General features: G+C 45.3%; 1 protein-coding gene across 1 annotated transcript in view; it reads right to left on the bottom strand.

Annotated features, from left to right (window-relative positions):
* Positions 1-3584: 3584 nt before the first annotated feature.
* The window catches only part of PIGL (phosphatidylinositol glycan anchor biosynthesis class L), a 383453-nt gene continuing 361314 nt past the window's right edge, over positions 3585-25723 (bottom strand). Inside the window, exon 7 of the mRNA XM_085649301.1 lies at positions 3585-4019. Coding sequence (XP_085505427.1) covers positions 3861-4019 — 159 coding nt within the window. The 3' untranslated portion in view covers positions 3585-3860. The remainder of the gene's footprint in view (positions 4020-25723) is intronic.

Raw genomic sequence — 25723 nt, 5'->3', positions numbered from 1 at the left:
GTTGGCTGCTGCCATCTTTCACACAATCATGCAGAGCCTTTTAATGGGCCCCCCAAAACCCTGTGTTTCCAGGATGACGTTCTGGTGTATGGAGCCAATAAGAAGGACAATAATAAATATCTCAAGATTGTCCTTAACAAACTCAGAGAAGCGGAACTCACACTCATAAAAGACATGTACCAATTAGGTGTAGATGTTGCTGAATACCTAGGACACACCATTTCCAAGGATGACTTTAAGCCCCAATTGTGTTTACTAGAGGCAGTTAAGAAAAGAGTGCTCCAAGTAAAAAGGATGAGTTAAGATCTTTTTTAGGCTTAGCGGAATATGTTTCTCTGAGCTTAACTTTGTCCTGAGAGATTTGATGAAGAGCCATGTTCACTTTAAATGGTTAGAGAACCATTAAAAGTGTTTTGAGGAATTAAAACGTGCCATTTTGTTAGTCCCTTATTTATGCAACTTTGACCAAAGCAGGAAAACTATACCTACCACAGTAACAAAGGTCTTGGGGCCACACTTTCCCAATTTATTGATGGTAAAGAAAGAATTGTAGTGTTCGCTTCCAGAGTCATTGGCAAATCTGAGGTCAACTACTCGGTTGTAGAAAGAAAGGCATGTTTTTGGGCTGTCAAGCATTTTAAGTTTTATCTGTGGGGCATTCAATTTGATATCCGCACACACCACAAACCCCTGACTTACATGTTCTCACCTAAAGGTTCCTACAACAGCACTCCACGAATTGCTAAATGGATTCTAGGGTTGGAAAGTTTCTGCTACAAACTGGAATACATTCCGAGCAACCAGAACAAAGCAGCTGACTTTTTATCAAGAGTCCCTTTGGACATAGCGGAGGAATTTGATACTCCAGAATTACCCAACCTGATTGTCAATTCCTCATCTATAACAAATGATGACTGGATGTTAGCCAGCTCCAATGACGCTACGTTAACTAAACTCAAGTCATATGCTCTTCTTGGTTGGCCCAACAACAAGAGTGTGGTTGATGATGACATAAAAGATTTTTGGGAGATTCATAATGAAATCAATGAGGGGAATGACTTGGTCCGACGTTATGGTAAGATCATACCTCCCATGAACCTTCAAGACAAAATTATAGACTCATCCCATTAAGGTCATCTGGACAGAAGTCTCACCAAAGTTCGGGTGAGAGAATTTTATTGGTTTCCTAACATGGATACCCAAATGGAATCCAAGGTAAAGGGCTGCATTATTTGCTCCAACAGTGATAAGTCCAAAATAGTTCACAAGGCCCCATTACTAGTTGTTTCAGAAAAACCGTGGGAAAAACTAGCTCTAGATATAATCGGTCCCATTAACCGTTCTGGCGTAACAAAACGATTTGCGTTTGTTTTAATCCACTATCATTCCTTTTGGGCTGTCACCAAAATGGTCCACCAGGTGACCACTGTTTCACTTATTGCTTTTCCCAAGGATGTTTTCTCTTCTGAGGGCATACCTACCACTCTGGTCACAGACAATGAAATGAAATTGACTTCACATGCCATGTCTGAATTTCTATCACATCTCAACACCAGACACCTCAGGTCATCTCTATTTTGTCCCAAGGCCAATGGCCAGGTAGAGAGGATCAATCGCATTGTCAAGGAATGTATCCAGTTAGCCTGCAGAAATCACTTAAAGGTGGAGGATGCCATTCGAGACATGTTATGGGCATACTATACTACTCCTAACTGTCACAAACATTCCACCTTTTTCTGCTTTAAAGCACAGGAAACCAAGCAATTTCTTTGTTGGTTGGGAGGAGGTGTCAAAGCAGAACACAAATTTACTGTGAGCAAAAGGAATATTGCCCTGCATCAAACCAAGTATAATAAGTATTGTGATGTAAAACAGGGTGCGAAGCATCAGGTTTGGAAAGCTGGTGACTGGGTACGAGTCAAAAAGCCAAATAACAGAGGAGGTATGGATTCTAGGTATGTTGAACCTATGTGCATTTCTATTGTCAAAAAAGAACGTTGTTATAATGGAAAATAATAAATGTTGGAGTATGGATAAACTTGTGAAACACAATGTTAATGATGTGTCCTCAGGTGTTGACTCTGCTAGTTCCAGCACAAATTGCACCTCAAAGATTTAGTTTTCCATTTTTTCTACACCATCCTGGTCCTCATACTTTCTCGCTTTCTCTCTCTCTTTTTCACCCTTTTTCTTTATCTTCTCTTTTGCCTTATTTTCTACTCTCTTGTACTCTAGTTTATTCCTCTACCCTGATTTCCTAAAATAAAATAAAAATATTTGGAGGGAACATGTGTTGAAATCTCAATGTTTGTCCCCTCTGTAGAATGTTAGTATGTTCTATCCCTGACAGTTGCCCTGAAGCTTGGCTTGGAATGTTGTCATTGGAGACTTCCTGAATCTGCCGCTGCAATAAGGACGGGCTCGCCTACTGCTGTGTGGAAGTACACTGGTGTTTTGTTCACCTGACTCTGGACACCATCTTCCTAGTCATAAGGATAGATGCAACCAATTTGAAAGTAACCATCCTTTGGGACGGGTTGAAGTTATACTCGCCCATTTTAATGATAATTTGAAATTCTTCCTGGACCAACTGAAGTAAATAAGGTTGGATAGCTCTTTTAAATAGAATTGTTTGTGACGCTCAATGGAACCTTTAGTCCTGAGGATGACTGTGCAATTCTACAGTGGTCGAAACGCCGTCGACGCTAATGTGGCCGTAAAACTAATGGAGGACACATTAATTTTGTATATGTTGTTCCTTTTTTGTAACGTATATTTTTTCGTTTGCCACCTGTCTGGTTTATGATTTGTATTGTTTGTATACCAGCATATTGTCTTGAGTGCTATTGTCTAAACTGTTTCATAATATGTAATACATTTGTGATAATTTTTCAGAATTTGTTCTTTTGCATATGGGTATTCTTATTTTTTTCCTTTCTTTTTGCTAAAGTGTTGCTTATTTGTTTTGCCTGTGATCTGGATTTGTGTGTTAATAGTGTATCTTTAAGCAAATTGCTTCTTGAACCTTTGTTAGGATTATATATGGAATGTTGTCAAGGCTCAGCTGAGGCATACTGCTAAGGATATGTGGATCAGTGAAGACGAGTAAAAAAAACAACTTTCTAAGAACCTATTTTTCAAGTTTTCATACATACAACAGTAGTCTTTTTGGTTTCCTGAATTTTTCAGACTTCGCCCAATTAAGCAGCAGCTAGTATAAGCTGCCCCCACCTGTAATTTGAGGCTAGCTGTGAAGATTGATTGAGGACTTTTCGCCAGGTAGATTATTTTTTACAGCATTCTGTTTTTTAAGAGTCTGGGCACCCTGTGAACCAATGGTTGTTGTGCACACCATATTTACACTATTAGATTCGTGCATGTGTCCCATAGCATGCCACAGTAAGGTGGCCATGCAGTCCACAATATCGCTTATAGTGTTCTCTTCAATGAGAAAAGGGTCTCACACCCATAATAAACTATAAAGGCGAGCACAGGAGAGAAGACATTGAAGTTGAAATGCTTTTTTCTTTTTTTAAACCTCCATAAGTTAGTTTACAAACTTATAGGAAAAAAACAGTCTGCTACAAAGTATTTTACAACTTTATTTCATTTGCTCCTTTCCGAAGTTAAACAATGTAACAGTATTATAAAATTGCTGCACCCAGCACTTAAAATGTTCAGAAACTGACTTAACATCCCTTTCCTTTCATTTTTTACTATTTTTGTGCCATTAATGCATCTAATACAACAACTGAGTTCAGAAAGAACAAGGAGTAACAATCTAAAGAGGTTGCCAGGTGCGAAGGTGCAGTTGCGGAACGTTATGTGAACACGGAAGTGTGCATTGGGGGGCTCTGCGTTCATCTGGTTTTCTTCTCCGTGTCCATGCTCTCAAGCGGTTCCCAAATCTGCCCTTTACTTGAGAGGAAGTTCAGTGAGTTGATCCACATATACCGTGAGAAAAGCAGGTATGCGTGTCGGAACCAGAGGAGCTGACTCTTGTGGCACATCATAGCTCTCTGCACAAAAGGAAACAGCAGATTACATCTCTAATAAGAACCCACAATTGCACTTTAATTTTGCATGCTAAGTATAGACAAATATACAGGCTAAATAACGTAATGCTCAATAAAGCAGCTTAGTAGCATCAGAAAACAATTTTGGCAGCAATAAGGTTACCTGCTGACTCCACGTCATCAGGTCTCAATTCTAAAATGCTGTGATTGCTTTAACAGCTACACACATTCTGAGAACTGTAGTCTTAGTTTATATTAAGTAAACCAATGGACAAACACACCTGAAAACAATGATTTGTACAGGGCAAATTCAAGGGCTTGAGCCTTGTATTTCAGATGACAAGGAGTTATCTAGTGGCCAGAAGCTTCTCGTTAGCTAGTTAGTAAAAGAAGCTAGCCCATTGTCACATTCTACTTCCATCTCAACCAATAAGTAAGTGCCTGCATTTTAAAGGCACAGACACTTTACATTTTGTAAATGAAGCCAGTGTAGACCCGGGCAACCAGCTGGCAGCACCTACTTTTCCAGACAAGTCTCAGTTGTTTTTTTAGATGCATAGTAAGGACAGGCGGGCAATGACTGTCCTGGTGCTTTGTATTTTTTTGCCTGATGCCTTTGTTTTTTGGTGATCTCTCCCAAAATTAAGATTTCAAAAGAATTCTGATAAGAATACATTATCTACATTTTCCACATAGACTGGGCTTCAAGCAAGGCATAAAAATGTGGCAGTTACCGATGCAACGGTTTCGTGGTATCCTTGAAAATTGATCACAGATCACTCGGGAAGAAGTTCTTGTAAATTCTGAGAAACTGACTAACAGCAAACAACATGTCAGAGGCTGGCACAAACAGGTAAGAGGGATTTGGAACCCAGTGTATTACTGGGTTTGGAAAAAGAAGTCAGTTCTGGTATAAGAGATGCTTCTCCTGAAAGCCATCTCGTTGACGTACCAAACATTAATCAACAATATGACTGATCCTCTAAGAAAATTGCGTAAGCAGTGGGAGCGAGATGTAGTGGGTATGGAAGAAGAGGACTGTCAGGAAGCCCTGGCATCCCCTAGAGAGACGGCAATCTCCTCAAAATTAGGACTCATACAACTCAAGGTCCTACACAGGGCATACCTGATGTGTCCAGCCTTGGTAAAAATGGGCTATAGGGAGAATTGTGATTGTGGCAGAGGGTGTGGTAGAGGATACATTCATACACATCATATGGGAGTGTACACACATTCAACGATACTGGTCCGCAGTAACTCGATGCATGGGGGATATTACAAATCCCAATAGAACCGAAACTGGGATTCTGCCTCCTGAATATCTGGGAGCTGTCTGATCTTGCTAGTAAGGCAAAGACCTGAGTATCACTGGGACTGATGATAGCGAAACGTAACATCGCTAAGCTTTGGGGAGCACAAGAAGCACCGACGATCGCAGCATGGAAAAGGAATCTTGACTGGTGATTGTTGATGGAGCAAACAGTATATGAATCAAGGGGATGTCCTAAAAAGTGGTCACAAATATGGGGACCGTGGAATGACCATAGAGGGAATATCTGTGAGCCCACGCAGGCGAGCCCCCGTACCTCCTCAGTCACAGAATGAATGGGTACACTTCAAAGGCAGGCACACTTGCGGAGTAGCAATAGATAGTGATGAGTGAAGGAAACAAGATCCATAACAATGTAAAGCTCTGTTCAATATTGTGTCAATTTTATTTTTATTATATGCATAATGTCATCAATAAAAAGATTGATAAAAAAAAAAAAAGAAGATATGCTTCTCCTGTTTTGGGGCTCTCCGCCAGATTTTCCACAGTGCTGGGGATTTCTGGAACATGCATATGTCAGTATTTCCGGATAATATATCACCCGGCAGCTAAGTCATCCAACTCTTTAGCACACAGTAGGTTACCCGACACCATCCTGGATGAGCCCTTTGTGTGCCATTACAAAATGTGCAAATAGAGTAAGGACACATGCTCACTAGTTCAGGCACCAATTACAATACTGTAGATGCCTAACCGTTTTCTGGAGAATCCTCACCGGTACCAAAGATTGTACCACAGCTTGCAGTAAGTCCTCAGGCTATGATTTCAAGCCGATTTCTCATAGCAGCATGAGAAAACGTAATTGCTTCTCCGCGCAGATACACAGATAAATGCAAAAAGAACAATTGATGGACAGAATGCTGCACAATGTCAAGCATTTAGCCCAGTACAGAGATCTGGGCCTAAATCCATCTGTTTTTTACTCCCCATGACATTACAGTGCATACCCAGCCATATGCATGTCAGTCTTGACCCTGCTCCCCATGGAAACAGTCCAGCCCGACCTGCCAAGCCAAGTCCTCCATGGACTGGAAACAAGCATCCTAGGACCAGTTTCGGGGCATCACCCCATATCAACCAGGGTTGGACTGTTCCTATGAGAAACAGGGTCAAGACTGATTTGCATATGGCTTGGTCCAAACTGGGGTGGCGAAGTGAGCTAAAGAACGATGATGGATTCCATCCATATCTGTGACTGGGGGTAAGTGTCTGAAAAGTTTCAGCACTCCGTCCATCATCTCCTTGCGTTTGTCAGATACACAGATATGCATCATTTTCAGTTCATATCTAACAATCTAGTGTCTCCTTGACAACTGCATATCCATTTTGGTCATGGATGTCCTGTTTTTTCAACTAATGTTCGGTTCCAACATCAGTGTTGTTCAGTGTTTACCACAATATCTAGCACATAGGCCTTTGCTGGTCCCTTCACAGGATACCCTTGTTTGTACTGAGAACTAACTTTGCAACTTCTGCATGCCTTTGGTGGAAGATTTTGTAATGATATGGTAAAAACTATAACAGATGCTCAAATAAAATTGAATATGCATGATCTCTTTTTAGAGGTTCTGTCTAAACGGACAAAAACAAGTTTGCAACTTTAGCCTGATGCTGTCCCAGATTCTGCTTTTATTCCATAATCAGTAGAACAGCCTCAAGCATTTGAACCTCAGATGGATACTGAGATTGTGGCACCTGAAAAGTCAAAAGTGGACTATTACATGGATTCACCAAATACAGAAGAGGAATCACAATCCAAAAGGCCATGCGGGTCTTGAACCTAGCCCCTCCCTCAGTCCTGTGGCCAAAGGTCTTTTTTTTTTTCAAGTCTGTCCCAAACAACCCCTTCAAACATCGTTTTAGAGCTGGAGACTGTTATTATCAGGGCTCGGCAAATCCACTCGCCCGCTCGCATTTGCGAGGTAGAATTAATGAGGACGAGCTATTTTTAGGTCCTACTCGCCCTTTCTGGCAAGTAGGAAAACAAACTAACTTTTGTCCTCTGTCTTTGAAAACGGAGCAAATGTGACAAGATAACAAGATTTAAAGGCATTTTTATTGCTCACAAAGTGAATGAGCAATAAAGATACCTTTAAATCTTGTCACATTTGCTCCGCTTTCAGAGACGGAGGTCAAGTAGGTTGCAGTTAGGTCGAGGAGATTTTTCATGGTACTAGACCTGCAGAACCAGTACCATTTTTCGAGCCCTGATTATGGAGCAGACCAATTTAACTAGGACCATTTCTTAGTTGAAAATGGCAGGCGTTTAGGCCTTTGAAACAAAAACGCCTTCTAAAAGATGAGCTTTGCCTAGTGATGGAAACTTTCAGATTCATTCAACTGCAGCTGCAAATGCTCTTGGCAGGCGGGAAGGGATCCAGTCCTTTCTAAATCCCCTGCCCAACTGCCTGGCCAAAGAGGCAATGGGAATTTCAAAGCTTTCTAGAGAACATGACGCATACAAGGTTAGGCAAGTTGTAATAAGGCAAAAATCTTCTTTGAATAAGAAGTAAAGATTTTGAACCAAGCAGAAAACTGACTACCATATTCTTTCGAACTTCATCAAGAAATGTAGTAAACTCCATTGATAGTATGTAACACCATTCTGACCTAAATAAAAGAGGGCAAGCCCTCTCCATCTTCTCAGCCCGTACTGCCTTGTATAGCTTCATAATTAACTTCTTTTGTGTGGGAGTAGTCAGTATTAGCTGTAAGGATTGGAGAGCCGGAGGTTCAGCCGGGTATGTGTGGTAGTCTGATTTGATAGCATGCCTTAGTCTATGTATAGTGAACTGGGAGAGCAGTGTGGGGTTAACAAAATACTTTAAGTCCTCAGGGGTGATGAAGGTGCCACCCGGGTAGAGGTCCTGCATAGTGCTCAGTCTCGCCTCTCAAAGCAGACGCATTGGGCCAGTTTCCTGTGTTACCGAGAGCGCCATATGATGTTCTAGTGACATCGGGGGGGCATATATAGGCAATTTGTGAGCTGTCCTATAGCTTCCCATGCCGCTACTGTAGTATCTATCCTGTTTATTTCAATTTTTGGAGTGTCCCGTCGCATGTGAGTGATGATACTACGAAGAGGGATCGGAGAGGCATCGCCGTCTTCAACCGCCACATGAGAAGTGAAGTCATGTTTGTTAAACCAGTAGTAAGCATATTGTGCCTGAGCACTCGGGTAATATATGTATGGGTCCGGTGCATTGAGTCCCCTGAGTTGGCATAATCCAGGGTAATGGTAGCCCAGGCCACCGAGCCTGCTTGCCTCCCCAGATCAATCGAAGCAGTGATGTTCGCAGTGTAGCGAAAAACTGCTGCGTCAATTTTATTGGGATGTTAGAGAAGAGATACCGAAAACGGGGCAATACTACCATTTTTATAATAGCAATGCGGCCTGCCAAGGACAACGGCAATGCTATCTATGTATCTATTTGGGGATTCAGCGATACATAGGCTCGCCCATAATTCTCCCTTACAACAACATCAGGGTCTCGATGAATCCCGACCCCCAGATACTTGACCTGGTCTGCTGACCATACTATCGGATATAACACAGGCGGTGCGGGGGTGGCTGCTGTCAGAGGGACAATAATTGACTTATCCCAGTTGATATTCAGGCCTGGGATTAGTCCAAATCTAATGTACTCTCTTAGCTCCTGCGCCAAATATCGAGCGGGTTCTCTTATAAAAAGCACCATGTCGTCGGCGTAGAGCGAGATACCAACTGGACGGTGATTAAAATGTAAAGCTGTCTCTCTGTGTCTTTGGCGTATCACACACACCAGAGGCTCCATTACAATAGCGAACAGCAATGGCGAGAGAGGACAGCCCTGACGGGTACCTCGCTTGATAGGAAAAGACTTGGACGTTAGACCCCCTATTTGAACCCTTGCCGATGGGTCAGTATACAATATCTTTACCCACCCCAGGAAAAGTAATGGGAATCCCATACGCTGCAGAATGTGAAACATGTAGTCCCATTCTATAGAGTCAAACGCTTTGGCCGCATCAAGCATGAGCGCCGCAGTGTGCAGGTTGGGGTCAAGTACATGCATCATCGCAAAAATGGTCCGTAGGTTAGGAGACGTGGATCACTCCAGGATAAATCCCGATTGGTCCGGTAGAACCAAACAAGACATCAATGGCTGGAGTTTTGTGGCTAGGATCTTGGCAAGTATTATTGCGTCAATATTAATCAGAAATAAAGGCCGATAGGATTCACATGCATCAGGGGTCTTGTCTTTCTTGTCGAAGGGATGGAGGCAGAATGCCAGCCTTGTGTGCCTCAGCATACATCTCTAATAGGTATAGAGTGATGAGATCCACATAGGCTTTATAGAATTCTACAGTCAGACCGTCTGGCCCTGGTGCTTTTGCATTCAGAAAAGCATAGATCGTGGCTTTTATATCCGCCTCGTCTATGGGTTGACTCAAGTACTCCCGATGACCATCCGCCAGCCACGCACAGGCTATGTCATCTAGATACTCCTCAGCTGCGGAGTCTGCGCCCGCCCCCCAGAAATACATATTGGCATAGTAATCTCTGAACTGCTCCATTATTTCCAAAGGAGCGTAGTGTTTCCTTCCCTGAGAGTCGGTTAGTTTATCAATATGATGATGGTCATCGCATGCCCTCATTTTCCCAGCCAGATTACGGCCTGGTCTGCTACCCTCTCCGTACACCCTGGCCATGTGGCGGCGTGAAATATATCGAATTTCATATTCCGCAGCTGTGTCATATTCCTGAACCAATGCATGAATGCGTGATAATGTGTCTGGGGTAGCGTTATCCGTGTAAGCTCTCTCTAGGGTTTTTAGTGTGGTCTCTATTTTGGTGAGTTGTGTTCTGAGATCCTTCAGTATATCAGCTGTGGTGCCTATACAGACTCCCCGGATCGTCACTTTAAACGCCTCCCAGAGTGTGGCAGCGCTATACACCGTGCCCTTATTATCCAAGAAGTAGTGTTCTTTTGCTTTGCGGATTGTGTCGTTATACAGGGGGTCCAATACCGCCTCCGAACGGAAACCCCAAGTAAATGGGCGATGCATCAAAGTGGGGATATGCAGAACCATTTGCACTGGATTGTGATCAGAGAGCGTGCGTGGATAGTTGGCGACATCCATCACGCACTCCGCTGCGCCCTCGCTAAGGAGCCAGTAAACTAGCCTAGACCAGCTGTTATGCGCAGGTGTGGCGTGTGTTCCCTCTTTTGCCATACTATTACGCAGTCTCCAGACATCCACCAATCCGAATTCCAACCTAGCTTGGTTAATACTCCGGGCCACTTTAGGCGTTCAAGTGCATTGTGGTTTCAAGTTTTCCAGAGCGGGATCTAGATACGTATTGAGCCCCCTCCCACACAATGGCTGTCTTAGTATGCCATACATTCATTGAAACACTTCTGGCTCATCTGCTATGGGACCGTACATGTTTATGAGGGTGATTAATGAGTTACCTAATTTACCCTGAACCATTGCGCAATGGCCTTCGTCATAAATGTGAGTCTTGTGTGGCGTGAACGTGATGCCCTTTTTAATCAATATGATAACCCCCCTGGCTTAAGATAAGTATGATGAGGCTAGCTTGAACCCCGCCCATTTAAGCGCAATGTTCGCTTCTGAGACCTTGGTCAGGTGTGTTTCTTGCAAGAATGGGATCTAGGTGCCATGGTGATTCAGATATGCAAAAACATGGTGGATTTTCTTCGGAGAGTTTAGTCCTCTAATGTTCCATGTTAGTAGTCTATAATCCTCACCCATTGGCCCCTCTAGCGTGGCAACTCACAAATGAATCGAACAACTGGCTGTCATAATACACTGGATTAAAAACACAGTTCCCCAGTCTTGGTGTCAATACAATCACAATAAACAATCTTCTCCATGCCCATATATATACACTGGCTAGTGTCAGACGCATGGAACCCCCCTGCCAACCCCCCTCCCACAACAACCTCCCAATTAGGTCGAGAATACAAACCCCTCCCCATCCCGATATTTACCCCAATCCCTATATAAAACTACATACAAGTGGGGGATCACTCTCTGGGGGAGGAACGACAGCAAACATCTACCAAGCGGCAGGGTGGCCAGGCTGCATTATCAATGTAACCACCTAGCTCTACAAACCCTGAAAAAGGAAATATACCAGAAAAACCATCTATAACGAATATAGACTAATACTAGTGGTAGATTACCATCAGCACAGCGCCGCGACCAGATCGCGGGCTCTCCCTTTGTAACACAGGTTATTGTGTACATGTGTGCAGTTACGTGATTAAACAACGATAATGTTCATCGATTTGGTCAGTAATTAGTCCGCATCACTGAGAGATGGTGACGTTGTTAGATTCTTTGAGGCGGCCTTAGAAGGTTTACGAGGACAGATGTGTTTCGTGAATTTCAGAGCCGACTTGGAAACTGTAAAAAAAATTGCTTGATCGTGGGTGATTTTCAATTTGGCAGGGTATAGCATTGCCTAGGGAACAGAGGCAGACTGTAAAATCCTTTTTACCAGCATGAACTCTCTGCGTGCGGCCTGTACTGTTGGGGTGTAATCCGGATAAAAGGACAAGTTGTTACCCTAATGAGTGGTGGGGTTCTTGACCCTCGCCTCACGGAGAATAGCGTCCCTGTCCGCGTAGTTGAGGAGGCGTGCTAGCGCGGTGGGGCATACGGCACCGGTCGAGGTCCGAGTGTCCGGTGCGCCCTCTCAACGATCATGACCGGGGATAGCACCGGACCAAACAGCTCACGTAGAAGGTTGTCTATGAAGGGCTCCATTTTCGAGATGGCTTTCGATTCCGGAAGGCCAATTATTCGAAGGTTATTCCATCTGGAGCGTGCTTCCAAATCTTCCTTTTTCATCCTTATAACCTCCAGCACCTTCTCCATATTAAGGATCTTTGTCCTCACTTCAGCATTAGAGTCCTGAGTATCAGACAACCTATTCTCCAGCACATCTATTCTGGTTTCATGCGTGTCCACCTTTTTCTTGACTGCGTCAAGGCTGAATGTGAGGGCATCGATTTTACTATCTGTAGTTTTAAGACCCGTGCGCACCTCCAATAATATGGACCTCATGTCCTCCTCCAGATCGTCCCCGGTATCCGGTGCACCCTGGGCGGCACCCAGCTCTGTCGGAATGTTTACGGTGCGTGTGTGGCGCTTACTTTCGAATGGGATCTTGGGCTGTTTAGGGTCCGTCTTGCCCATGGTTGAGGGATAGTAGCGACGCAGTTATAGGCCCAAGCCTGCCTCAGATCGGTGGGGGCCAAGTCAAGAGCGAGTACACCCAAGGCAGGAGAGGGTGCCCACTCCTCTTTGTCACGGTATCAGGTAGCGCAGCATAGGTGAAGTGGGCTAACGTGTGAGAAGATAGTTCTGAGGCAAGCAATAGGGAGTGGCGGCAGCGCTGGACCGCACCCCAGAAGCACCCAACAATCAGTCCCCATCAATAGGAGACAGGCATGTGGCATCAGAGTGTCTTCAGGCCGACACTCATGGTCTCTGTTGCTGGCATTCGGCTAGTACCCCAGCCCAGAGTAGTCTCCGGCCAGTCCTGTCGATGAAACAGGGGATTCTGGCCAGTCCGCAGTACAGGGGAAGGGGAGACCCGGAGGGCACGCACACCGCCAAAGCAACTCCCCCGCGTATACTGCTAAGGGAGAGCTAGGCGGCGCATGCAGTCCTCCTTCAGTTGCACCCCCTCCCGCGCTGGATGGCACAGCAAGGATCACCTTGGGTGGAGGGAGCAGGTTAGGCCCAGGGCCCTCACATAGGCCGAACAGGACGCAGTGCCAGTCACGGGCCCCGTGAGGCAATAGTGCCAGAGGAGGCCCAGACCGCACAACGAAAGTCACCCCAGCACCAACCAAACCCAGGCCCCACCGCTCTCACCTCGTATCCTCTGCACTCTGAGGGGGACGTCCAACACATCAATAGTCGCCGCTGTCCTCTCCTCACAGCTTAATGGCGGTCCTCAGCAATTCGCAATACAGCGCTGCACCACAGGCCTCCAGTGGCTATCGATCGCCGTTCTCCGGTAGCTCAGCGCATGTTCAACAGGTATATGCGCGGGCACAGCGCCGTCCCCCACTGCCGTTTCCAGCTTGTTGTGATGCCGCCTGTTCAGCAAGCAGCACCGCAGCCGCCGCTCGTCCCCTCAACAGGCTCCGCTCACTCAGTTGCGTCACAAGCGCTGACGCCCATTTTCTCTCAGTCCCCGCCGCGCATCGCCCTCTCTCAATTTGTTAGCTTGCCGCGGAGTCTGGGCTCGCAGATCACAGCAGCGTGCTCCAGGTATGTCCAGCCGGCGATGTGCGTGTTTTCAGCGAGCTCAGATGGGAATTCAGGATGGTATTAGCAGGATTATGGAGCCTGGCCTGCGTAGCTCCTTTAGCATGCAGCCATCTCGTAACACGCCGTAGCCACGCCCCCAAGTGTAGTGGACAGTTATGAAGCTATTTGTGAGGAGAAATGTATGGTAATTTTTAATCCTTCCTGTAAGAGGTCAGATGTCTAAGGGATGCCTAGCTGTACTAGTGATGTAAATCCTTGACTAAATCAACAGGAAACTAGTGAGGGAACATGAGCCCAATATCAAAAGGGCAGGCCACGAAAAATCATAACATTTTTACTAGACCTGCAGGTCTAGTGAGTTAAATAATCTACTTGACCTATTTGTAATGCTCTTGACAGATAAACTGATTTCAAATGCTGTGATCGTGGGCAAATAATTAAATTCATTGAGCCGCCATTTTCTTCAATATCACATAGGAGAGCACCTTCAAATGTGCGAGTTCAGCATGTCTGCTGTACAAAAAAACTCCTTTGATTTAATGGACTAAACTTTATTTTCATATACAATACAAATCTAGCCACATATAGGATACACATGACCCCTGACTTGCCTATTAGTTAATTAACTGCATTTTCATCAGGACGGGGCAGGAATTTTCTCAAGTCACTTTTAACAAATAAATAACTAAAGCATTAAGTGGTAGCACACTGTCATTTGTAATCAGCAGATTTTACATGGAAATGGCAACAAACTTTCCCACTGACATGCAGTGTAACTCATAAAAATATATAGTGTACAAACAATAATGTTTGGCAATAGAGGTTCTGAAAATGTGTCATTTCTACATCACCAAGTAAAGTGTTCTGGTTTGCTCCTATTTAACTCTTTGCTTGCATCACACTTCTTATTTACAAAAAAAATTGTTTTTGTATTTCCTGATATATTTTGAAATATTTGTAATATTAATTTACAGGCTATTTATTTAAATGTGATAGGTTAGAGAAAAATAACTGACATCTTCAGACAGCTCACTTGATAAAAACCTTTAACTCTAGTAAGAGAGAGCAAAACAAACCGAATTTTCCAAGCAGCAATTAGTCAAAAAGACAACCTGACATTTGACCTCTTTCCTTGAACAGACAGCAAATGTGTCAAGATAAAAACAAGATTTAATGGCATCTTTATTGCTCATTCATTTTCTGAATGAACGGAACACCTGTTCCTTTCCAGCCTAAGTTTACTAGCCAGATGGGACTAGTAGATGCTAAAAATAACTTGACCGATAAAGTTTTACTCTCAATTGGGAGTACATGAGTAGATTTTTCAAGGCCTGCAAACGGGTAAGAAGGAGCAAAAGCATTGCAATGAAATCAAAAGCAAGAAGAAAAAATAAGAACGCATCAGATAGTTTCAGATAAATCTCATATTATTTAAAAATGGTAATAGTTACTGTATTTAGCTCACATGCATTCAGTGGTCGCCTGACAATACAGACTCCCACGTCTATATCAGAGCGGATCTAGTAAGGGGAACATCATAAGCTTTATTGCCAAAAGAATCCTCTGCTATATTTTCAGAGGGGACTAAGGGTCTTATTTAGAGTTTAGTGGAAAGGCAGCACTGACACAAATTGACATTGCTTCCACTTCTTTCTCCAAATTCATAGTTCTCCTGCTCTGTTTGGGGTGAAGGGACCCACTGCAGCTCCCTTCACATTACAGAGATCCCTGCCAGGAAAGCAGGGATCTCTATATGGCCTCTGGTGGACCAGACGCCAGAGTCTAAATGACCCACTCCCCCCTCATCAACCACCCAAGTTTTATTCAAGGAGACAAGAAGCATAATTATACAGCGACAACTGAATGGATCCATTGATTCATCAAAATAAGGCTTGAAAAAGCAATTTTGATTAAGTAGCACATTAGTTAGAATGGCATATAGACTATTGATTATGAAGAATAAATATTAGTTAACGTAAAAAAAAATATGACTAAAAAAAAAAATACTGACCGGAGTCGAGATAAACGTGATGATATGACATGACTTGGGGAGGGCTCTATTTGAGAACCTCTGACCAGAAGAAGTACTGCATCACCCCAATTTCTTGAGCACACAAGTCTAAATGGATGTGTATGCTAGGATTTGGATGAATAAAAGTACTATTAGAAAAAGTGTGCTCTCCTAAATACTGAGTAGAGCAACGATATCAGCATCATCCGCTGTCGACTAATTGGTGTAGTGTAGCATAAAATTCCTCAAATCGCTGAAGGATATCATCCTGTGCCGTAAGTGTTGCGCCCTCCGTAGTTTTAACTGCTACCACTGCATTGCTGCATTTTTCCCTGTTCACTAGCCATGCCGGCTTTGTCCTCCTGTTCGTACAGTAGTTCTGTGTCTGTCCTGTAATAATTCTCCCCCATACTGTCCCTCGTTTGCTCCAAGTCCTCTGTTGACTGATTTCCCAGGCTCCTGGTGTGAATGGCGCTTGTCTGTCTATGTCTGCTATACAACTTTCCAACTTAGTTACTATGTCCTCCAGAGATTTCCTGATGTCAGAGATTGTGCTAATACACCTCCCCCTTATAGTTAAAATTAACGCCTCCCATAACATACCCGCAAAGTCTATCGATCCTGTGTTTACCACAAAATATTCCCTGATTGCCTCTCTTATGTTTTCCCTGAAAGTCTGGTCATGCAGTGCCCAGGTCTGCAAACATCACTGCAGAAGGGGGGCGACATACTTGCAGGCCAGTAGTTCAACAGCAAATTGTGTATCAGAGTGTGTGTTTAAGATATTGTATCTCTCCAAAGTCAGCTATCTTCTCCATGTGAGTGAGTGCAAAGTCAATCCTGGAAAATGTAGCATCTGGTGAGGAATACAATGAATACTCTTTCTTGTGTCAATGTTGGATTCTCCAGATCTTCACAAGATTTAAAATCTCAAGTCTGCAAAGTAGTGCCCAGGAGGATCTACTTAGCAGTCATGGCACTTGAGCTATTGAGGTTTCTATCAAGTATGCAAGTAGAGGGGGAATCACGTTGGGGTATCTGGAAGACAGACAGAGAGAGTTCCTATGCGTCCCCTTCACGAATGAGGAAATCAGGGAGGCGGTTCTCCAGCTGCCGTCTGGTAAGGCGCCGGGACCGGACGGGCTACCGAGTGACTTTTACAAACTGTATGTGGATCAATTGGATCCCGTTCTTCCGGAAGTGTATGCCGAGGCGCAAGAGACGCAGGCACTGCCACCCACAATGCGAGAGGCCCTTATCCTGTCGATTCTGAAGGCTGGTAAGCCGGCCCACAAGTGCGACTCCTATCGGCCACTGTCCCTCATCAACGTCGACAGTAAACTGCTCACTAAAATGATAGCTAATCGCCTGAACCTCCTGATGGATAAATTGGTCCTGTCGGACCAGGCGGGATTCATCCCCGGGCGCTCCACCTCCCACAACCTGCGCACCCTCTTCTCGATCGTCCAACAGGTGGCCCGCAGTTGCCGCTGGCTGCTGTCTTCCTGGATGCCACTAAGGCATTCGACTCGCTGGAGTGGGGCTACCTGCACGCGGTGCTTCGGTGTATGGGATTCCCGGTTGGCTTCTCTGCCCTGATCAAATTACTTTATACTGCCCCGCGTACAGATTAACGGCCAGCTGTCTCGGACGATCTCGCTGTCGCGGGGCACTAGACAGGGATGCCCACTGTCGCCGCTGCTGTTTGCCTTGGCGATGGAGCCGCTGGCGGCCAGGGTGCGTCAACATCATCAGGAGAAGGCCCTTAGATGCCTGCTACGCCCCATCTTGATTTCCTTGTATGCGGACGACGTAACGTTGTATGTAAAGGATCCGGTGCACAACCTTAACTCGCTCCTACGGGAATTTGTGCGCTTTGGGGGCCTCTCCGGCATACACATAAACTGGGCGAAGTCCCAGATCCTGCCCCTCACTCCGGCGGTCGTCCCCTTTGAGGTTGATTTCCCCTTGGAGTGGTGCGACTCCACCGTCCGATACTTGGGGGTGACTGTCGCCTTGGATAGGGAGGAGCTGATTCGAGAGAATTATGGCCGGGCCATAAATGCGTTGCGGGACTCCATCTCGAGATGGACGGCTTTGCCATTGTCCATGATAGACAGAATCTCATTGATCAAGATGTCGGTACTGCCTAAGTTTCTGTATTACTTCCTGAATATTCCCTATCACCCGGGCAGAGTTTTTTTCTCCACGCTGCGGACCGAGCTTCTGCGCTTGGTCTGGGGCGGCAAGCAGCCTCGGGTCAGCTGGGAGACGCTGGCCAGTCCCTATGCACAGGGAGGTCTTGAGCTTCCCAACTTTGAACTCTACTACATCTGTGCGCATCGCATTATGCGCACTACTGGTTTAACGGGCCCAAATACACGGCACACGTGGCCACGGAGCACTGGCTGGTGGACCCGGTTCCGCTGGAGGGGGCGCTCCTGCTGCCCGTGGGGCAGTGCGACCGGGAACCTACGACTGTGGAGTGCACGGTGCAAGCATGGAATTGGATTGCGTGCAAAATGCGGGCCCCGATGCTCTACTCCCCCTGCTTGCCGCTGACGTTTCATCCTCAACTGTCCCTTCTGCAGGAGGGTGTCTTTAAACGATTTCAGCGAATGCGGCGCGCAGTCACATGGGGAGACCTATACAAGGCTGGGAGGTTCGCCACCCTTCAGCAGTTATGTGCCGAGCCCCCCCCCCCGACTGGGATGGAGACGTTCGTCTATGCCCGACTGAGGGAGGGAATGCGGGCCTGTACGCCGGAATACCCGGCTGAACCACAGGTGCTACCCCAGTTACACGCCTTGTTGGGAGCGTGAACGGCCTCTCACTTGGTGTCCATATTGTACCGCTCGGTCTATGTTGAGCTGGGCGGCCCGCATGGCTCTGCTCGGGCCGGTTGGGAGAGTGATCTAGGGCACGAAATCACGGACCGGGAGTGGCACTACTGCTGTACCCAGATTGAGAAGGTGTCTGCTAGCGGCCGGCTTCTCCTCATGCATTTCAAGTTCCTGCAAAGGTACTATTACACCCCTGCTAGGCTGTGTAGATTTGGATTGCGGGAGGACGCACGATGTGACAGGTGCCGGACAGATGGTGCTGACATGCTGCATCTGGCCTGGAGCTGCCGGGCCCTTCAGTTATACTGGGAACAGGTCTTTGAGGCGGTGGAGAAAATGTTGGATGCCTCGCTCCCGCCGACCCCGTTGATGGGCATTCTGGGGTATACGGAAAAACTCCCTGTGCTGCATAGGAGATTTGCTTCGCTGTGCTTCCTCCTGGCCAAGTGGAGAGTGGCCTGTAGATGGGGAAGAGGGAGGGCACCTAAATTCAAAGATTGGCTAGAAACAATGATCGTTTGGCAGGATCAGATTGCCCTTTACTCTGACCTTCTGCCGACTGGGTCCAGACCCGGAGACATATGGGGACCCCTGAAGACGTACCTGCTACTGAACCCCATGCTGCCTGACGAGGCGGCCCCTGCCTCCCTGACTGGAGCTGAGACTGGGTAGTTTGCGGGGGAGATGTAGACGACATCTGAGGCTTCCGGGGCTGGGGTGCTGGATGGGGGTGCCGGGGACTCTTTTAGATATTCTGGATTGGCGAGACTGTCCGCTCTGCTCGGGGCCTCCTAGGATTGGGGTGCTGCTGGCGGCAGGCTGGGTGGTGGGCTGCCCAGGGCGCTTATGTAACCGGCTGTGGCCTCGGCGGGATCGGAAGACTGTGTACAGGGATAATAATCCTCTTGTCGTGGTGTATGTGGCTGCGTCGCTGCGTTTCAGATGGTGTGCTGATGAATAGATCAGTCCTAGATCGCCCCCTGATCTTTTTCTTTTTTTTCTTTTTTTTCCTTGTTGATTCTTTCTCACTGTTGTCCTGCTTGTCTCTTGCCGCGATGCTAGTTTGGGGTGGGGTATTCAGTTGGTGTTCATTTGTTATTGGAAATCGGTATCCTTGTTCTACTAAAATGCAAAACCCATATCTACTGCTGCGCGGCCGGCCCTTTAGGGTTGTGGACGTTCCGCTGTGTACCTCACTGACGCTTTGCTTATTATGGTTTGCTGCCGGCCCGAAGAGGTTGTAGGCGGAATGCCGTGTACTGACTTTCTTTCTGCTGAATAAAGGTTTAAAAAAAAAAAAGTATGCAAGTAGAGTTGCCCACTCATAATATATTATAATGGGTATATAGCGTCAGCAGGAGCATCATCTCCTCAAGGATGCCTGGGTATCAATATTTGATGTGTATGTGTTCAATAGCACTGCGGGTTTCCCACATACCTCCCCAGTGATCCCCACGTATATGCTGTTAGCACCTATGAATGTTGCCTCCACCTTAGAGGAATAACAGACTCCACCCAGAGGATCACCGCTCGTTCAGAGGACGTGAATCTGGCATACCAGTGTACCCCCAGGACATTTTGCCTGTAATTTCTCATGCCCGTGGGCATTAAGTATGTTTCCTATAGCATGACTGTTTGTGCCTGTCTTTTTTTTTAAATATGATCAAATACATTTAAGGAAGTTTTGGATCCCTTTAACATTCCAAGATAGAGCTGTCACAACCATCAGCAGATATCATGTGTATCCATGTCTCATTTCCCTTCTGCCCCTCGTGTCCCTATCATATCGTGATTGTGTGAATTCTTCGGTGCCCTTCCCTATCCAATGCCCATGTGGCCAACCTAACCTGGCCTCCACAATCGCTACATTCTGTATCATAAACCTCTCACCCAACCAAACATAACTTACTGAGTCTCTAATACTGTGTGGTTCCTTTTGCTCCCAGCTATGGGTTTCCTCCGTTGCCACAGCCACTATCTCCTATGCACTAGAAGAAGCATGTTAATGAAACCATACATATATAACTCTCACATGAGTTCCGGTGTATGCTTTATCCTCAGTCCTATTGTAAATCGCCCCTCCTCGGCTCATGATAGTATGTGGCCAGTCTCCACCTGTCTACACCGCTGCATGTCTTTTGTCCATCTCTGATTTCCTCGATTGCTGCATGCCACTCAGTGACTTTCCACAAACTGCAAAGCATCCTCAAAAAATGTTGTTTCCCTTCCAAATCCACCCTCCAACGTGGAGGGGCAGTAGTGCGCAAGATAAATTTAATTCCCATAATCTTGGTAGAAAGAGATCTTATTTCCAATATATTCAACTGATCCCTGTTGTTGGGCCACTGCCAGAAATCTCATTCCATCTCAGTAGCGCTGCATCCTTGTCATTATCATCCTGGGCGGTGCTCCCGGTAGCGGCTTCCTACCTGGAGTCCAGTGGGCCCCATCAATTCATATCTCCACCGAGCCCTCCAACTGAGAAAATAGTGGGCAATAGGGCCTCCAAGAATTGCTCTATTGGAGATGTCTCAGTGCCCTCCAGGAGGCCTAATATGTGGACGTTATTCCATCTAGTTCCATCTTCCATGTCTTGCAACTTTTCCTCCTGCCACTGTAAGCATCTTTCCTGGTCTGGCAATTGGCGAGAGTGGGTGCCCAAGGTGTTGGTTGTGCCATCTGATCTAGTTCCCAATTCTTTTACACATTCTCGCATCTTGTCCATGTCTTGCCATAATAGGGTTACCGTAACTGCGAATCTGTCAATTGTTTCTGTGATTGCCCTCCAAAATCAGCTGTTATAACTCTAGAGTGGTGGGTCGCTCTGTGTTGCCCGATTGTGATATTGCTTTGGATCCCATACTTTGTACCATCTTAGTGAGCCTCTCCACAATGGTATGCTTACTTTTAGAGTGTGCCCTGGGCCACTCTTTGATTTTGGCAGCATTTAGTTCAATTCCAGTCATCGCTCATCACGTGCCCAAACTCTGCACAGTTATTTTCGAGCCCAGGGTATCTCTATCTGAACGTTGCACCCTGAGCAGTGGGAGCTCGTACTTGTTATGCAATCAATGCTAGTTATCTGGGTGTGTCTCTTTTAGGACCAAAGGGCCCTGCTTAGCAGCAGCTCTTACCAGGCACTGCTTAGCTCTTACCAGGCACCGCTCAAAACTTTTGTCTTTCACCCTCACATGCCGTAAGTAGGTCCTTACTAGTAGCCCAGATGCCTGATCACCCTATACTGCTGTAGGGCCCCACACCTGTTCTCTGCTAGGGTCTCACGGTTGGTCCCCGTACAGCTTCATTGGTCAGCCACACAGGTCTCTCAGCCTAAGCTGAGACTCAATTCAGCTTGCACCTCATCTACATCAGTTATTGCCGGCAACACCTCTCACCTTGTCATTGCCGCGAGGGCAGGTTGCTAGTTTCGGCCTCACCCTGGCCGCGACACAGCGGGCACCACTGCTCATCCCTCCAGTGTCACGGGAAGTAGATAGCTATGCTGTTCGTCAATGGGTCTTCATTCTTTACCACCTTAATGCACAAATCATGCTAATCTGAGGCTTCCTGAGGTGACTATCTGTTGGTGTAGAAGACAGATTTTCTAGGCACAGAAATTTCAGTCATATGGCTAGAAGAATTTCTGAATCTTTCATCCATAGACCTTTCAGAAAGACAAGGTTCTCCTCGGACCAGTCGTCACTTTGATGATAAAAACTGTAAAGGAACTCCATGTACAATGGTACGTTATTCTTCTTATATTCCAAGAAAGATTTCAGGCTTCCTCAGCTGAGGTAACATCGCATACCTACAGCTCCATTTACTTGGTGAGGACAAGTACATTTAGAAACTGAGATCACTTATTTGCCAGATATAATTACTGGTCCAGGCAACAAAAAAGCATAAGCTATTATTGCAAGGTAAATAGTCTTGAGCATGACATTAGAGGAGTTTATCTCATTTCCACACTTCATGTTCATTCTAACAGAGCAAAAGCACACCAATGGCTTTTCAAAGACCTATTCTCAGTGTAGATAAATGAGACACAGCTACTTGGGTTGCGCCTCATGTTTTTTTGCAAACAGTAATTTACAAAGGCCTGCACAATACTTTTCTTCAAGTCCTGGTGAGTATATGCTCTCTTTCTCTCCTAACAATGTGGTATGTGAAAGACTACTACTGGTCAGTTAAGAAGCAGGGAGTTTGGGATTCTGGGAGTCCTTGCTCTTTCTCCTTCTCACCTCCCAGCTAAGCCATCCCAATGGTAAGTATTTACCATGCTCCAACCTTGCTTATCAGAAAACGTATGTAACAATTTGACTAGAATGTTTATGATGAATGCGTAACTGACAAAATTTGAGCACTAGAGGCCACATCAGAATTTTAAAAGTAACAGCATTCTTTGGGCACATGTTTCCCAGCCCTCTATATGGCCCCAGCAATATCCAACCTGATGTAAACAAGAAAGATCAATGACTAAGAGTACCGAGTCATTGTGAAGGTAAAATGTTCATTATTTCCCATTTCGACAAGATGAGATAAAGCAATTACAGCAAAGTGAATGGATGAGTTAATGAGGCAGTCAGTCACTGTTCTTTTCAAGCACATCCCTAAAAAACATTTCAAACAGTAGAAATATAAATAAAGATTCATTTTTGAGACACTGTTCATGCTTATATGTATCAATTAATTTTATAATTCCATAATACTCCTGTGGATCTTTCTAGCCATCTACAGAAGCCACATCCAACGACAATACCACCGAATTGTTTTAAAAAATAACATCCGTCAACTACATCCACCACCTCAGACCATGACTCTGTTCATTCAAATATAGATATCCCACCTAGGCATGGTTTGTACTCCTTGCAAATAACACGTTTCTCACCTCTCAGTACTCCTGGTGCCAAATCACCTGGTTTCCATGTCAGTAGCCATTGCTCCTTCAGAAACAGCAAGAAGCAAGCATTGGCAAAGCCAACAGGTCTCAACTTTGGGACCTATTAGCTTTGACAACGGTTTTTAGTGAAGCTGTACAGCATACCTGATGCTGTGCAGAATGACTAACGTGGAATGCAAAGAAATGCTCCTTGATGCTGCGTATGTGTCATTTTGTAGGCACGTGGACCTTACATGGCGCACCAACAAAATAAAGCAAGTGCTTTTGCTTTCTTTTTATTTACCAATTCAAGTTATATTGGTAAATAAAAAATGTAGGGCAAAATATATAAATATATTTTTAATGGGGTAAGCAACACAGAAGGGATAGGCTGAAATAACATGGAGGGCATGGGCGGGGAAAGCAACAAGGAGGGCAGGGAGAGGCTTTGTTTAGTACTACCAGACAGTGAGACAAAGGATCATTGGTGTTGGCAAGATGGGCCATCTCTGACTTGATGAGGGAAGGAGCTGTCACCTACCTGTAAAAGGACAAATTGTAGCAGACACGCAAGTTCCTTTGTATGTAGATTTATTGTAGATAGCCCACGACGCTCCCAGGCATCCGGTCGGGAATCCGCAGCAGAGATAACTGCCTTGGAACCAGACCGTCGCCTAGGAACACCGAGGAAACACACGAATAAACATTCATGGGCGAGCGGTGAAGACCGCACGTCCTCAACAACAACATGTAAAAGCATATATATCACCTTCCTCCCTTACAAAAACACAAAAACGTAAGTGCAAAAGATAACATAAGTGAAAAACATGACAACAATCATAAATCAGTACAGTAATAGGTAACGAATCAATAAAATCTTTAAATTTAGAAGGCAGTTTCACATGACGGAACTTGGATGTGGGAACCAAGTCCGCTGAACCACCCTCATCAGTTGATGTTGAAGTGTGAAATTCAGATGAAGCTAATTGAGCCAAATTAGATCGCTCCACCCAAGTGGCACAATCAGACTCAAAAATGGGTTTAGACCTGTTAATGATGATATTGGCTTGCTCGGGAGTCAACTTGACCAATTGACGTTTATTCCACCAACCTCTACCTGCAAGTAGGACTGAGGCTTTGCCAGCTCTTTCCACCTCAACAGGAACAAAATAGGTAAATTGACCTTTAGTGACTTTCTGGGACCTTTAATAAGTACCCAATCACCTATGAAAAATGGTTGGGACGTTATACTGTTCCTTTGATCAAAGTATCTTTTCATGTTTGAGCTTGACAGACTTTTGTAAAAATTGTCCCTTTTGGAGGAATAACGATGTTCGAACGTTCACCTAACCAGGAAAACAAACTAGTAAGGGTCTCTCTACCTCTAAGCAAAGAAAAAGTTATAACGCCTGTGGTGCAATGTGGTGAAGTGTTATAGCATCACACTTTTTGCTTAAGAAACATGCCAACATCCATGTTACTAGTCAGTGCAATTACGCGCGGTGAAGACCACGCGTCCTCAACAACAAAATGTAAAAGCATATAACCACTACACTACCACACTTGCACATCACAGAGGCTCTGCTTCAACACACTTACAAAGTCTATTGTGGCACTAGTTTTTTATGATGCCAGACGAGCTGAGCCAGGACAGGGAGACTGGAAATTCCAGACACCCTGTGGCCTGCAAACCTCCAGAAGGTAAGGTTCATCCTCATTGATTCCTTCCTTAAAATCTGGAATGTAGCATACATTCAATTGTGTTGATCTTGTTCTGACTTCCGAATTTGGGAAACAACATGCCCTGCAGATACTGTTATTGACTGTGTTTGCCAATGGATGTGTTGACTTTGAGGGTAGCGCTATCAACGGTTTTGCTGATGACAATGATGTTGTTGTCACAGTCATCGACGATCTCACTGTCGAAGTTTTGATGCCGAAGCTATCAGTATTGACAATGGTGGTAAGGAGATATGCATGATGTTTCCGTCAACTGTCTCGTCATGGTTAGTGGTGACAAAGGTCTAGTCATTGACCGGGTTTTTTGTGGTTGTCGCTGAGGAAGTGTTTTCTTGGGATTTATTCCTTTTAGTGGATGGTAGGTCATCATTCCGCTAACATTATTGCACAGTATTTTGCGCAGAGAACCTTCTTTTCTGGAGTGATTTCTGTCTCCAGGTTTAGTATGTAAGAAGGTGGCTGCAAGTGCTGTGCCAAATAAATCCAGTTCAGGAAACTGTACAAGCCTCCTTTTCCGTGCAGCCTTCATGCTAGTGCTTGGTTGGGTACTTTTCACAGAATCTTCCCCTGAACAGCGGTGATCCCCCTCCCTTTGAAGGGGGAGGA

The sequence above is a fragment of the Triturus cristatus genome, chromosome 3_2 (assembly GCF_964204655.1).
Source record: "Triturus cristatus chromosome 3_2, aTriCri1.1, whole genome shotgun sequence".
In the NCBI taxonomy this organism is placed as follows: Eukaryota; Metazoa; Chordata; class Amphibia; order Caudata; family Salamandridae; genus Triturus; species Triturus cristatus.
Note: the sequence above shows the minus strand (reverse complement) of the source record. Positions and strands in the feature narration are given on the sequence as shown.